Source organism: Antennarius striatus, chromosome 2, assembly GCF_040054535.1.
Source record: "Antennarius striatus isolate MH-2024 chromosome 2, ASM4005453v1, whole genome shotgun sequence".
Lineage (NCBI taxonomy): Eukaryota > Metazoa > Chordata > Actinopteri > Lophiiformes > Antennariidae > Antennarius > Antennarius striatus.
Window position 1 is genome coordinate 7,442,900 of NC_090777.1, and position 14,679 is coordinate 7,457,578.

The 14,679-nt window shown below is 43.8% G+C and overlaps 1 protein-coding gene across 6 annotated transcripts in view; it reads left to right on the forward strand.

The window, feature by feature from the left end:
• Nucleotides 1–14,679, forward strand: part of tns2a (tensin 2a) — a 90,699-nt gene that overhangs the window by 66,772 nt on the left and 9,248 nt on the right. For all 6 annotated transcript variants that reach the window (XM_068328695.1, XM_068328678.1, XM_068328686.1 and 3 more), the window contains 10 exons: nt 243–307; nt 700–783; nt 3,680–3,792; nt 7,413–7,473; nt 7,680–7,755; nt 8,048–8,177; nt 8,526–8,591; nt 8,709–8,825; nt 9,212–10,726; nt 11,017–11,182. In XM_068328695.1, coding sequence (XP_068184796.1) covers nt 243–307; nt 700–783; nt 3,680–3,792; nt 7,413–7,473; nt 7,680–7,755; nt 8,048–8,177; nt 8,526–8,591; nt 8,709–8,825; nt 9,212–10,726; nt 11,017–11,182 — 2,393 coding nt within the window. The remainder of the gene's footprint in view (nt 1–242; nt 308–699; nt 784–3,679; nt 3,793–7,412; nt 7,474–7,679; nt 7,756–8,047; nt 8,178–8,525; nt 8,592–8,708; nt 8,826–9,211; nt 10,727–11,016; nt 11,183–14,679) is intronic.

Here is a 14,679-nt window from a genome sequence, read left to right on the forward strand (position 1 = left end):
CTCAGTGTGAAAGAACGCCAGGGAGCCTTTTAATTTGAATTCAGAGTTGTTTTGTCCACTTCTTCCAAAGTGTATGCTTTGTCGCCGTCTCTCTTCATTGGTGCTCTCTCATAATATCACTGAAAGATCAACACAGTAAAAACTTCTGGCATGCTGTGAAATCAGGTGATACAGTATATTGCAAACCTGAGGATGAAATTAGCACATTGTGACTTTGCCCTTCTCCCTTCTCTCACTCTTAGGGCAACAAAGGTAAAACAGGTGTCATTATCGCGGCCTACTTGCACTACAGCAAGATCTCTGCAGGGTGAGTGTGTGCTGCACAACCCAAAACACAATTTGACATTCTCCTGATCATAAAAATAATCCTCACCTTGAAGTTTATTAAACTGATGTTCAGGTATGATATTGGATTTAAATATAACTTTTTAAAATGGATAAGGGATAAGTTTGCAGTGGGTGTTGTGTTCTATGTAGCACAATAGTTTCCATCCAGACTCAAGAGGTTTCCTGATAAATTAAGCCTAGTGGATTTTGCACAGGAAATAAGGGAGAGATTTTATCCTGTGGCCACTGCCAGCTGTATCCTGTCCATGTACTTTCTTGCATATAGTCTGGTCAAGTCTCACAATGACAGTAGAAAGGCTTAAAGCATGTGCACATGTGTGTGCTTGTGTTTTTACATTTATCTTTGTGTAGTGCGGACCAGGCTCTCAGTGCTCTCGCCATGAGAAAGTTCTGTGAAGATAAGGTGTCCTCTTCCCTTCAGCCATCACAAAACAGGTAGTTACCATGGTATGAAATGAAGGAAAAGTGGGAGGGAGTGAATAATGAGGCAGTGTCTGAGTGAATCCCACATTACAAAAGAAGTCAATGAATCCTTAGCAACCTGTTTAAATGGGAAAAAATATATATTTTTATGTTGTTTGCCTGAGGCGTCAATATGTTTCACAGCACTGCACAGGAAAATGTCTAAAAAAGAATGTGAATTTTTTATTGCTGTTTTACTTAAAGAGTGCTAGTGTTTTTTTGTCTTATGAGTTACTTATGAATAAAATACAAACTGCAAAAAGAAGGAAAAGGGCTTTTATCTGGGCTGATACAAACATAAACCCGCCTGGTCATCATGTGTTCGTGACTTGGCAGAGATGAAGCAGTTGTCTGCATGTTAACTGACTGCTAACAGTCATTATATTTCATAAAGATTATTGCGCTTAGCCGTACCCTGCAGTGTGTTTTGGCATATTGTCAGCACATTCTGCTTTTTCTTCTTGTGTTCTATTATACTTTGTATGACTAATCTCATGTCAGCCATCTAAACAAAATTATTTCCCCAGATAACTCTTTGATAGCTGTTAATGACACTGTGCACTGCAATCATACGTTTCAAACTCACCACTTGAAACATTTACAAGATTAATCTCATATTGATGCTGAAGGCAAAAAACTGCATTAGATGTTTTCTCCCCCCCCCCCCCTATTTGTCTTGTCTGCATGTATTCTCATAGTTTAACCCCATAAAAGGGGGTCAACCTTTTATGTGATCAATGCTTATTTTAGCCTTGCAGCAAAATCTTTTATATATTTTAATGTGTGCATGTGACCATCACCAATCCTCTCTGGGATCTAAATTGTCAGTCTTTATTAGAATTTTCTATTGTGAGCCAGAGAGGGAAGTGCTGCACCTCTGTGAGTTAAGGAGGAAAGCAAAAGGAGACAGGGAGAGAAAACACAAACAAAGGTAGTGGATAGACAGTGCTGTTGGCGTGAAAAAGGTTTAGGCTGTTTTATCCTATCTTACAACTGATGTCTCAATGTTACAAAACATCAGATAAGTGGAGGTCCTGATAGTATAGAATAGACCACCAGAGGAAACAAGTGTAGGAGGAAGATAGAACTGATACCTTAATACCAATGTTACAAAACATCAGATTAGTGGAGGTCCTGACAAAATAGAATAGGAAGATAGAGGGCATAAGATCGTGATGACTGAAGTGAGACTCATCACATTCTGACGGGACCCAATGGTTCTCAATATTTGGACTCGACAGGAGCTTGTAAGCCCTGACCCAACATGCATGTGTGATGAAACCAACACCCAGATAGGCTACCAGAACTCAACAGGGCCACGCTAGCTGAGCGCTCCCAACCCCGGCAGCCAGGAGCAGCCATCACCCGAAGAGCCACCGGGGGCACCGAGAACCACGTAGACCCAGGGACCCAAAGGAGGCAATGTCCGCCACCGCCAGGGCGCATGGGACAGACCAAAGGGGCACAGGGCAAGGAGGCCCCCCATCACTCCCCACCCCACTCCACCACACCCCCCAACCCCCCATCTCCATCCGCCACGTCCACACCCCCCCCCCCCAACCCCAGGAAACAGGAATGTCCCCTGCAGCCCCAGGGGTCAGCAGCAGTGATCGGGCGGCATATGACCCACCCCCCTACATAGCCCCCCCAGTCCGAGTATAGGGTCTTGCAACCCCACATGCCCGTCATGCCTCCCGCAAGCGCGGGCAGAACAGAGACAGGGGCCATACCAACCCTCCAGATACGGCAGAGATCCCCAGCGGGCCGCAAGCCCCCCCGCACCGCCACCCACAGAGGAAAGCCGACCAGAGGCCACCAGCCCACGCACACCGCCGGCCGTCCCAGGCAATTGACACAAAGATGCTTTCAGGAAAAGACTCAGAAAGATATTTTCAATTCAGTTTTACCTGCTTCATTTCCTTCTTTGAGGAAACCACTGTTACTGGCACTAAGTTTTGTGTCTGGGCTTTCCATATTTTTTTAATGAAACTGCGGTTCCTATTGCTGTATTTTCACAAGCATCATGGAGCACCAGGTGCAGCAACAAAGTGCCCCCTGAGTTCCCTTTATAAAAGACAGGTGGATATTTGAGGAAAAAGTTCCAGTTTTGAAGTTGACAATATGACACAGGCGTAGCTGGTTCAAATGAGCTAATGGGTATTTTAAATATAAATACACCAAGAGCCTTGATTTTTGAATATGTCTGCAGGCAAATGGCTGATTTTCACCCCTAAAGACAACTGCAGGTTTCACAAACAAGTGAATCTCTGAGCATTATTCTTCTTCTTTTCCTTTCGGCATTTCCCTTCAGGGGTCGCCTCAGCGAATCAGTTGCCTCCATCTAACCCTGTCTTCTGCATCCTCTTCTCTTACACCAACTACCTTCATGTCCTCTTTCACAACATCCATAAACCTCCTCTTTGGTCTTCCTCTAGGCCTCCTGCCTGGCAGTTCAAAACTCAGCATCCTTCTACCACTATATTCACTATATCTCCGCTGAACATGTCCAAACCATCTCAGTCTGGCCTCTCTGACTTTAACTGATTATGACATTCATTATATTTTTCCTTCTTTTCTACCAATTTATCAACTCCATCTGATGACTCTCTATCATACAAATTAAAGGCAACAATTCAGTTGGTCTTTTCAGCCAAAATCCATGCAACTATTACAGCCCAACTGGTACAATTTTTTTTTTCAGAATGGACACAGTCTGGAATGCATACATATATTTTTTAAGATAACAGTTTTTGCTAATCTTGATATTTACACAAATTCAAACCATTGAATGATGACTTTTTTACTTCAACCGGTAGGAGAATTTTTCGTCTTATTTACTATCTCACTTGTTTCTCTCTCTCTTTTTCAGATACATCTATTACTTTGGGGGCCTTCTGTCTGGGACGATCAAGATGAACAGCAGCCCTCTCTTCCTCCACCAAGTTCTGATTCCATCTCTCCCCAACTTCCAGGGGGAAGGTGGTAAGACAGTTATTTTTGATAAAGCGCCGCACCCAAATGTGCTTAGTGTATCACTTCCTCATTCTTGTGAGAACATTTGGCTACTACATTTAAATAAATTTAGCAGATCCAGTCTGCTAAATGATGTTATGATTTGACATAAAGAATACAAAAACATGCAGATTTAAATATGAAACAAAGTTTAGAAGCTGACTGATACCTCTTCTAGCTGTGGCCACATCACCAGAGAATAACACCTAATGGAACAGGACATGACTCCAAATACATGTTTCACCAATTCCCCTTCCTTACTTTCATCTCTTCACATATCTCTCCCCCTCTTGCCTTCAACAACATAGAGGGGAAAAAAATGGGAACATGAAATTAGTTAATTGAGACAATGGTCCCCAACACCCGGTCCGTGGGTCATTTGGTACCGGGCCGCACACTAAGAAAAAATTATTTGCATTACTTATGTTTTATTTATTTTAGAGTGTGAAAGGTGTTCTATTTTGAAAAGTGAAGTCTGTGCGGAATGATGTACATATGAATGCATGCGTCTGTCCCACTTGACAGGTCTCGGTCACGTGACAGGTTACCAGTCATTACCCCTAAATTAAGCACCCACAACTGCGCCAATGTTCTGGATTAAAGTCAAGGCAGATTATCCTGAGATTGCCCAAAAAGTATCGAAACCCCGCCTCCATTTCCAACCTCCTGTCTTTGTGAAGTGGGATTTTCTGCAGTGAAGTGGGATTTTCTGCAGTTTTCTGCATTGTAAACTGTGAACGGACGTCTGAAACACACCTCAGATGTCATAGATAGATAGATAGATAGATAGATAGATAGATAGAACTATAACTAAAATATAAACAGTATAAAATTAAAAATAAACAGTATAGAATTAAATTAAAATATAAACAGTATAAAATTAAATTAAAATATAAACAGTATAAATTTAAATTAAATCTGTTCAACCACGTGCTGACCTCGCCACCCCCCCCCCCCGCTCCTCCTGACAGAGTCATTGTACCCCCGGATGGCACGGGGCACGAAGGAGGACCTCAACCTCTCTGTGGAGGTGCTGTGTGACAGCAGTCTGCCGCTGAAGGTGCTTCTCTGCTGGGTGTGTGCAGGGGGTGGCTGGTAATTTTCATGATAGCCTTAACTTTAGACATGGTCCTGCTCTTCAGAAGCGTATCCACAGAGTCCAGGCACAGACCAACCACTGAACCCGCTCTGCGGATGAGTCTGTTAAGACGATCCATATCTCTTTTCCACCCTAACACACAATGGCGTATGACAGCACACTGGAGACTACGGACTGATAGATCATGAGAAGGAGCTTAGGACAGATGTTGAAGGAGGCCAGCCTCCTCAGGAAGTACATCCTGCTCTGCCCCTTCTTGTACACACAGTCCGAGTTGAGGGGCCAGTCCAGTCTGCTGTCTAGCTGCAGTCCCAGGTACTTACAGTTTTCTACCACCTCCACCTCATTGCCCTCGATGATCACTGGCTGTGGAGAGGGAGGTGCCCGCCGGAAATCCAGCACCATCTCCTTCGTCTTGGATACGCTGAGCTGGAGCTGGTTCTGTTGGCACCACTCCATGAAGTCAGCCACCAATGCCCTGTACCCCCCCTCATCACCCTCCCGGATACATGCCACAATTGCAGTGTCATCGGAGTACTTCTGTATGTGGCATGTATCCGAGTTGTGCTTGAAGTCCGATGTGTAGAGGGTGAAGAGAATGGGGGAGAGAATGGTGGCGCCCCTGTGCTGCTGGTCACCATAGAAGACAAACAGTCCCCCACACGGACGTACTGGGGTCTTTCCGTTAGGTAGTCTCTGATCCAGCTCACGAGGTAGGGGTCCACAGCCATGGAGGTCAGTTTATCCTGCAGGAGCCTCGGCTGGATGGTGTTGAAGGTGCTCGAAAAGTCAAAGAAGAGCACCCTGATGGCACAGCCCCCGGCGTCCAGGTAGGAGAGCACACGGTGGAGGAGGTACAAGACAGCGTCGTCAACCCCAAACTTGGCCTGATATGTGAACTGGAGAGGGTCCATAGCACCCTGAACCTGTGGACGCATGAGCTCCAGGACCAGTCGCTCTAGGGTCTTCATTATGTGGGAGGTAAGAGCGACTGGTCGGTGGTCGTTGAGCTCAGTAGGGCGTCCTTTCTTGGGTACAGGGACGATGTAGGAGGTCTTCCACATTGACGGGACCCTCCCCAGATGCAGACTGAGATTGAACTATCGCTGCAGGGGGTCCCCAGTTCCAAAGCACAGGCTCAGAGGAGTCTTGGGGCGACTTTATCCAGTCCAGCCGCCTTATAGGAACGGAGCCTTCTCAGCATTGTCGTCACCAGGTCTGCATTGATAACGGTCTCGGTCGTGGTGGGAGTAGGAGGTCGTAGCGAAGTTGGAAGTCCAATGGTTGAGGTGGGGCCGTTGACCTTCGCAGTTCTTGGAGTGGGCTCGGGAGAAGTGGCAGGGGTGGAAGGAGAGACGCACAGGAGGAGGGAGCATCAGTGGAGCCGTTTGCAGGACCGGGAGAGGCCTGGGACGAGGAGCCGGGAGTGGTGGAGGAGCTGAACCTATTGAAAAAGCTGTTTAGTTCATTTGCTCGTTCACTATTCCCCTCCACAGTGCTGTGCCCTTTACCATGTCCGGTGATGGTTTTCATCCCATTGCAGACCTCCCGCACCTGGTTGCACCCCAGCTGCTTCTCCAGCTTCCTCCTATACGCCTCCTTGGCCTCCCTCAGGCAGAGTCTGAGGGAGATCAGAGTCTCCTGACCTGCCGTGTTGTTGCTGGCAGCCGTTTCACCAGCGGGATATAGGTGGGCTGTAGGTACACTAGGTTGTGGTCTAATTTACCTAGTGGAGGGAGGGGGGTGGCGGTGTTTGCCTCCTTAGCATTAGTGTAGAACAGATCGATGGTTCTGTTCTTCTGTATGGGACAGTCATTGTCTCCTGTTACCCCGAGATCAGCTGTCCCCATTCACTAATTCTCATTATTGTAATTATTACTATTTGATTCACTTGTTCACCCTTTTACTGGAAATGATCAGTATTTCTCCTACGTTGAATGCACTGATTGTAAGTCTCTATATTTAAAAATAAACCTCATCAGTGTAGTCACTTCAATCGAGTTTTTAATATAATTATTTCTTACAATGATTTTGTTTACAGAGATATTGTCAATTTATGAAAAAAAGGTTGTTTATTGTCGTTGATGTCTGCACAAATGCGGGTTTTATGTATGTTATTAGACTACAGCTGTCTTGGCGTCCTTAATGATTATCGAGCAAATGGAGACCAGTCTGTGAAAATATTGTCTTAGATGAAAGCGGTCCGTGGCGCAAAAAAGGTTGGGGCCGACTGAATTAAGATGTCTCTTCTCTGCTTTGGGATCTGACTCACAGATTGTCTGTACATGTAATGTACATACAATTACATGGCAGATGCTCCGATGTTGCTGACTGCAACACTCATCGATGGCCTCTAACCCTCCAATCACACAAAGTTGTGTGTATCTTTGATTTGATGATCACATCCAAGAGGGTGCAGCCACAGCCAGCACATTCCTTTGTCTTCATGTTGATAATGCTTGCTATGTTTAAATGTCTTTCCTCCTCCCAGGTTACTACCCCTTCTTGAAGATCTACCAGTCCATGCAGTTGGTGTACACTTCAGGCATATAGTGAGTCTCTTATGCTGTCATAAGATATGTAAAAACATCACAAAGAGGACAACTTTCTTCTTTCGTCCTGCTTTAAACCCTTGTAGCATAGGTTTATTGTTCAGCTCAATGCAGTGGAGAAACTGTCAAGTAAAGACATTTCACGTACCCTCATTGTTTGTCCATAGTTGTTTGCTATATCTGCTTGTGCATTGTGATGTCTACAGTGACCTTCAAGGCACTGGTGGCAGGCGTCTGTGTGTGACCATTGAACCGGCCCTGCTGCTAAAGGGTGACATCATGGTGAGTTTACATGAAAGTAAATGACAAGCAAGGGGGTCTCTGATAGGTTGAGGTTACAATTATGATTTTGTAACTTGACTTCAACAGAGATAAAAGAAGAATTACTTTACAAATGATAAGTACATAACTTTCTTAAAGTTATCATGTACCATAGCTCACATGTAAAGTCAAAACATTTAATTAATTCCAAATTGTCATTTTTAATATGTATTTCACTTATTTTGGTACATGCCTTTAAATGTGCTGCTCTGACATGTTAGAGGCCTTTGATCCTCTCTGCTTCCCTCTGCAGGTTAAATGTTACCATAGGCGAGCCCAGAGTGCCGACAGAGACACTGTGTTCAGGTTACAGTACCACACCTGCACCGTTCATGGAGCCCAGCTCTGGTTCGGCAAAGGCGAGTTGGATGAAGCTTGTACAGGTAAGTTTGAAAACATGGCTGAGGAGGAATCATTGTGGACAGCATGGCGGCATTTAGTGGCAATTTTTATAGTACTGCATGAGGGAAAGCTGTACTTGTTTCTAAGCCATAAATAAGTCTGTATGTACAAAAATCTAAAGCTGTTGAAGTGTACATTCAAATATGTTGTCTGGGTGTTCAAGTGAACTGAATGTATGAATGGATTGGGAAATCATCACATTCTGTTTTTTAAATGTTTTACAGAGCATTCTATCTTTTTTTACAGAGCATTTTATCCTTGTTTCTTGATTTGTAAAATGCCATTTTGATTTTTGATATCTAGGTATTTTTTTCTTTCCATCTGCATAGATGAGCGTTTTCCATCTGATGCCACTGTAGAGTTTGTCTTCTCTTCTGGCCCGGAGAAAATCAAAGGTTGGTTGAATTCACTTCATTGAATTCTACTTTATGTCTGCTCTGCTCAAAAATTCTGAGGATTTAAAACCAAGAAAAGGAAATTGAATGCAAATTATAAAGAAAACCCTTTCTCAGGTCAAGAGTACCAGAAGAATGATCCGGCTGTCACGGTAAACTACAACACTGCTGACCCAGTGGTTCGCTGGGATTCCTATGAGAACTTTAACCAGCGATACCAGGACAGCCTGGAGGGTAACACACTAACTGTTCTCTTCATATCCTATTACAGATTGTTGTTTTGTGATTAAAATGTTGGGAAACCCCTTGATATATTTATCGTAATGTCAGGGCACCTAAAAAATAGTACCACCAGGTTTTGCTCTCATAAGATTTGGCCATTTAAACCTAGTCCTAGAATTTCATTTTTAGTTTGACAGTTTGTTCCAAAAATACAAATCCACTAATAGTGGTTTTCTTTAGCATATATCCCTAAGACTTCAAGATTTCCTTCATTACACATACCCCACCCTTCCCACACTGCACAATGTCACAATATTCAAACAAGTATTTAGTTAGCTTTACACATAAGTAATGGCTGCTATCAGCCTGAGAGATATTAACACAGCCTGTTTTCTCAGATATTGCCCACACCAGAGGTCCTCTAGATGGAAGTCTCTATGCTCAGATTAAAAAGCGCAAAGGTCCTGGCTCCAGTTCTTTCACCTCAACCAATGGCAGCAACCCAGCGTTAGGCCTCCCAGAAGATCGACCAGACCACCTACTCAATCAGAGTTCTGACTTTTTGACTCAACCATCTATCCATCCTGACCAGCATGAGGATCCCATTCATCTGCCACCTCCAACCAGACAAGAAAGAGAGGAGCTTGAACATCTTCTCGGAGGCATTGAGGGAACCACAGATGGAGAGCGAGAAACTGCCATCTTGGATGATGGTGATTCTTTACCGTCTGGGACGCTCAGACTCAGTCGATCTTGTTCCTGCCGGGATGGTTACAGGTCACAGCGCTGTGCTGAACCTGGATGTGACCGCACTCTCCTCATGCCTAATGGTTACTACCTCGATAGGGCTCCCGGAACAAGCAGGCACAATGGGCCAATCCCTTCTGACAGCACCACCCCGGCTGCTGCTCCATCACATATGGATCTCTGTCAGCACTACAGCCCCCGTTCACACCAGTCTCTTCCACTTCCACACCTGGTATGGGATCGCCAGAGCGGCCAACCTCACTATCTATTCCGCTCATGCTCAGAGGCTCCCTCATCTCGACACATCTGTCCCTATGAATCACCAGACCTCACCCCTCACCATCACCACCCTTTGTCTGCCCCAGGTCGTCTCTGCTGTCGCGAAAATGACTATAGTCCCTACCACCCTCCTCCACCTCACAGCCACCACCATCCCCTCTCACACCTTCCCAAACCAGCCACCAGCCCAGTCTACCATGAAATGATGCTAATGGCTGGCCTGCCAACCCCTGGCTGCCTGTGCAGAGACTGCAGCATCAGGAGAGAAGAATCTGTGGCCTATCACAGCTTGAGGTTGGACCGAAATGACAGCTTCCACTGGGACAGAGAGGTGGACCTTCATCCGAGGGAGGCAGGGCTTAGAAGAACCAGGGAGGAGTTATCCAGAGGGTCAGAGCTCCACTGGGAGAGGGATCCTGGGCTAAGACGGGGCAGAGAGATGTCTCTGCACTGGGAGAGAAACGGGGAAGCTGAGCTGCAGTGGGAAAGAGACAGCGAGACTGAATATTGGCACAGGAGGGCCGCTGTTGCCTCCTATGTCCCACAGGGTAACAACCTTCCAGCCTTCACGTTTGACCCTTTACCATCAGGTCACCCGGCACACCCAGAGACATCAAGGTCACATGCTCATTCCCACCTAGACCTGAAGTACAGCAGCAGCAGTGGTTACCAGACACCCCGCCAGGTGTGCCCCTACTCACCCTATCAGCCTTCGCCATCTGAAAGCAGGGGGTACGCGTCAGGTTACCAGTCTGAGTCCACATCCCCGCTGCCTCCAGCCTCGTCCATGACGGGACCTTTTAGTCATAGCAATGGGCCAACAGACCATAACCATACCTATCACCATCCAGACTCACAGCAGGTATATGGCTGTGCCTCTAACACTGGTGAGTAACATCAAATCACAGACTCTCAGAAATTCAAAAATGTATTTTTCTTTAACAATGTGAACTGAGTTTAAATTATCCTTAATCAGCAACAGCATGGCCTGAAGAATTTGTGCTAAACAAATGTTTCACAGATTACTCACACTCAGGCCACCTTTTCTCGATTTGTCCCATTTGAAAACCAAAAAACAATCAATGAATTTAAAAAAGAAAAACAAAATAGTTTGCTTGTAATGTCTCAAATGAGTTTAGTGTTTGTAAATGTAGGCCACTGGTCTCTGTGTATCCAGATGGCCTACGGAGCTCTGGTGAAAGTGCGGCCTGGAGAGATCACATTACTCATGGGTCCTTCAAAAGGGTCCAAAGAGATGGCCATGCCACATGCTCCACACCGTCCGACATGTCTGGATCACCCACTCCTGTCCATACCAGCAGCCCTCTACGCACTGAGGAAAGGTAACAGTCATTCTTTGCTAAGATCTGAGTATTGAAGTCCAATCACAAGACGCAGCAGCATTTGCTGAATTTAAGCTTGGACCAGCCTTAGCCTGTTTGTAAGATGAACTATTCATAAGTCATTATTTATTTATTTTTAATCTATAATAAACATTTGAAGTTATTTAAATGTCATTACTGCTCTAAATTAGACTTAACAGAAACATTTACAGGACATAACAATAACACATAAATGAAATAAAATACAGGTATACATCGGCTTAAGCAGTTTCAAGTTAAGTTGGTCTCGATTATAAGTCTGTTTTCAAAAAAATACACGGTCAACTAAAAGTCACGTTTTCGTTAATTTACACATCTTAACTTTTGTCTGCCACACATTGGAATCATAAAATCATTAGAAACTTTTAAAAGCACATAATATTGTGTCACTGTACAATAAATAAAAATAAAAACATCTCACCACCTATATATTTGAATAAGCTCACTTCAAAAAGTCTCACGCTGTCAACAACTCCACCCACTATCTGTCAAACAAGCGCCCAACCAATCATGGCGCCCAAGCAATCACAGCACATCTGCCAGAAGGAATCACGTGAACAACATGGCGTAAGGCATCTGCTATGTTAGGAGAAGAAATAACTATACATGTACTTCCCAGTTAACATAATTTTAGAGTGTCATAACTGTTCCAACAATTTTTCATGTTTTTGAGCAGAAAGTCCAAACAGCAGGAACGACACAGAAAACGGCAACAAATTCAGAGTAAAACTAGCTGGATAGCACGAACAGTCTGTCCAGCTATGGTTTCCGTTTGGAATGGGACAATCGATGTAGTATCCAAAATGCTCCCCGTGCATCTGACAAAAACGGTCTTTAAGAAACTCCATACATGTTCATGTGGTCAGCTAACAGAACTATCACTTCTCTAAAATTTCTTTTCCACTTGCCTTTTCCTTTAACGTTAGCTCCTTTCCTAATCTCGCGATTAGTTAGCTTTCTTTCTCAAGTTAGCCTACTAACATTTAACTACGGCTCCGCAATGCCCGCCCGGCGCAATCCATGATTTGCCAACACAAAGTTGTGACATCACCACATTGATTTCTGACTAGGTTGGGTGCGCTTGGTTTATAATACCAATACATTTGTTTTCATATGTTTTGGTATAAAGCCTGATATTATTGTTTTATCATAGATATATCTTGGATATATATATATGTATATACTGTATATATGTTTGTGTGTGTGTGTGTGTGTGTGTGTGTGTGTGTGTGTGTGTGTGTGTGTGTGTGTGTGTGTGTGTATGTATACACAATGCGCCCTCATGCGATCGCGCATCAAAGATTGCGACTCCACCTCATCGCAGATTTTTGGTCGTCAGTCACGTGATACTGTACACGCATTCTATTGGCTGACGACATTCGGAAATGGGCTGGTTCTGTCAGTCTCGGACTTTGTGAGACACAAAAGTGCTTTAAACACACACACACACTGTGTGTATATATGTATATATATATATATATATATATATATATATATATATATATATATATATATATATATATATATGCAGTGTATATTTCACACCAACTACCTTCATGTCCTCTTTCACCACATCCACAAACCTCCTCAGGTTTAGGCAACTAAAGTAAGGCAACTGCTCTTTCGGGAAAATAAATATACATAGACTTCCCAGTATACATAATGTTTGAGTGTTATGACTGTACAACAATTTTCATGTTTTTGAGCAGAGAGTCCAAACAGCAGGAACAAGACAGAAAACAGCAACAAATTCTGAGTGAAACTCTGACTGAAAGACAGGAAAGGATTGCATCACAAAAAGAGATGTACTAGTTAGCCAGAGCCAATGAATGCCAAGCACAAAAGGAAAATCGCCAAGAAAAAGAAAGGTGGAGTATACAAAATGTAAGCTATACATTCAGTGGGTTAAAGCTTATCAACCAATAAGCATTTTACCTTTTTTTTTTACTATATATTTTGCTCCATAGAACAAGGTAGCTATTTATTCTTTTCATATGTTTGGTATGAAGTCTGATATTATTGTTTTATCTTGGAATTTTTATCTTGGAATATAATAATAAAATGTGCACGTGTAGTTCCAATATTTGCTATTATGCATCACTCGTGATTCACACGATTGTTTTGAATCAGATAAGTTTATGGTAAGATTTTGCTCCTTATAATTTAATCCTTAAGGAGAAGAATAAGAAAACACTTCAAGGAATCCTCGACCAATCTTTTAAGTGTATCCAACAACAACAGTCAGAGTCAGCTTTTGATGTTGACAGTTCACAGCCATGTACGTCGATGATGTAAACCATAAAATTGAATGTACTTGTTGGTAAATTCAAAATAAATAATTTTTTTATTGTTGTAAAACAACAATAAATCCTGTATTTGTTTTATAGCCTTAAAAAAGGCTTTTATTTTACCATTCATTCATAAATAAAGCTTCAGCGATGTATGGAAAACATCACCAAATTGTATTTGTAAATTTAGCAAAGTTATTTTGGCGTACTTTGTTTTTTGACTCAACGTTGTGTATCCTGGAACCAATTAATGATGTAAGGTGAGGTACAATTCCCTATACTGTAGTACCGAAATGTAACTTACCTTTGGAGCGCAATTAGAAGAAGAAGAGGGAGGACTTATTGTCTGTGAAAGGCAGAGTTGTCATTGGAGAGATCGTCGCCACCACCATTATCACCACTTCCCTTAAAATTTTTTGCCAATACCACAACCTTCGCTTTATCAGCCCTGACAAATGGTAAAGTATCCAAGGTACGAAGCCTCTTGCTGAGACACGTTCAAGAACGAACTGGGGTGGAGGGAAGTGTTGTAGACTGCCGGTACTACTTAGCAGGGGTCGTGGCCGGAAGGGGGGAACTACAGTAGTCAGATATAGTGGTGCGCGATTGTTCGTATCTATGAATGGTCATAAGTCGGATTTTCGTATCTTGAGGACTACCTGCATTCAGATAGGCTCCCCATGTTACCACATAATTGTCTGTCCCTTAGAGCTGAAAGAGATTTGCTTTTAATATGTCACTTTATGAACATGGGCAGCACAGTGGCGCAGTGGGTAGCGCTGTCTCCGCACAGCAAGGCAGTTCCGGGTTCGCGTCCCACTCTGTGCGGAGTTTGCATGTTCTACCCATGTCTGTGTGGGTTCTCTCCGGGTTTTCTGGCTTCCTACCACATCCAAAACCATGCACTTCAGGTTAATTGGCCGGTCCCATATTAACCATAGGTGTGAGTGTGCATGCGTTTTTGTCTGTGTCTCTGTGCGGCTCCATGGTACACTGACGTCACACCCGGAGTTTCCCCTGCTTCACGTCCTAAGCCAGCTGGGCTAGGCTCCAGCTCCCCATGACCCACGACAGTGGATAAAGCGGTAACAGAAAATGGATGGATGGATGGATGGACTTTATGAACATACCTGTGAAGAGACTTTGTCTGTGCTTCTCCCGTCTCTCATT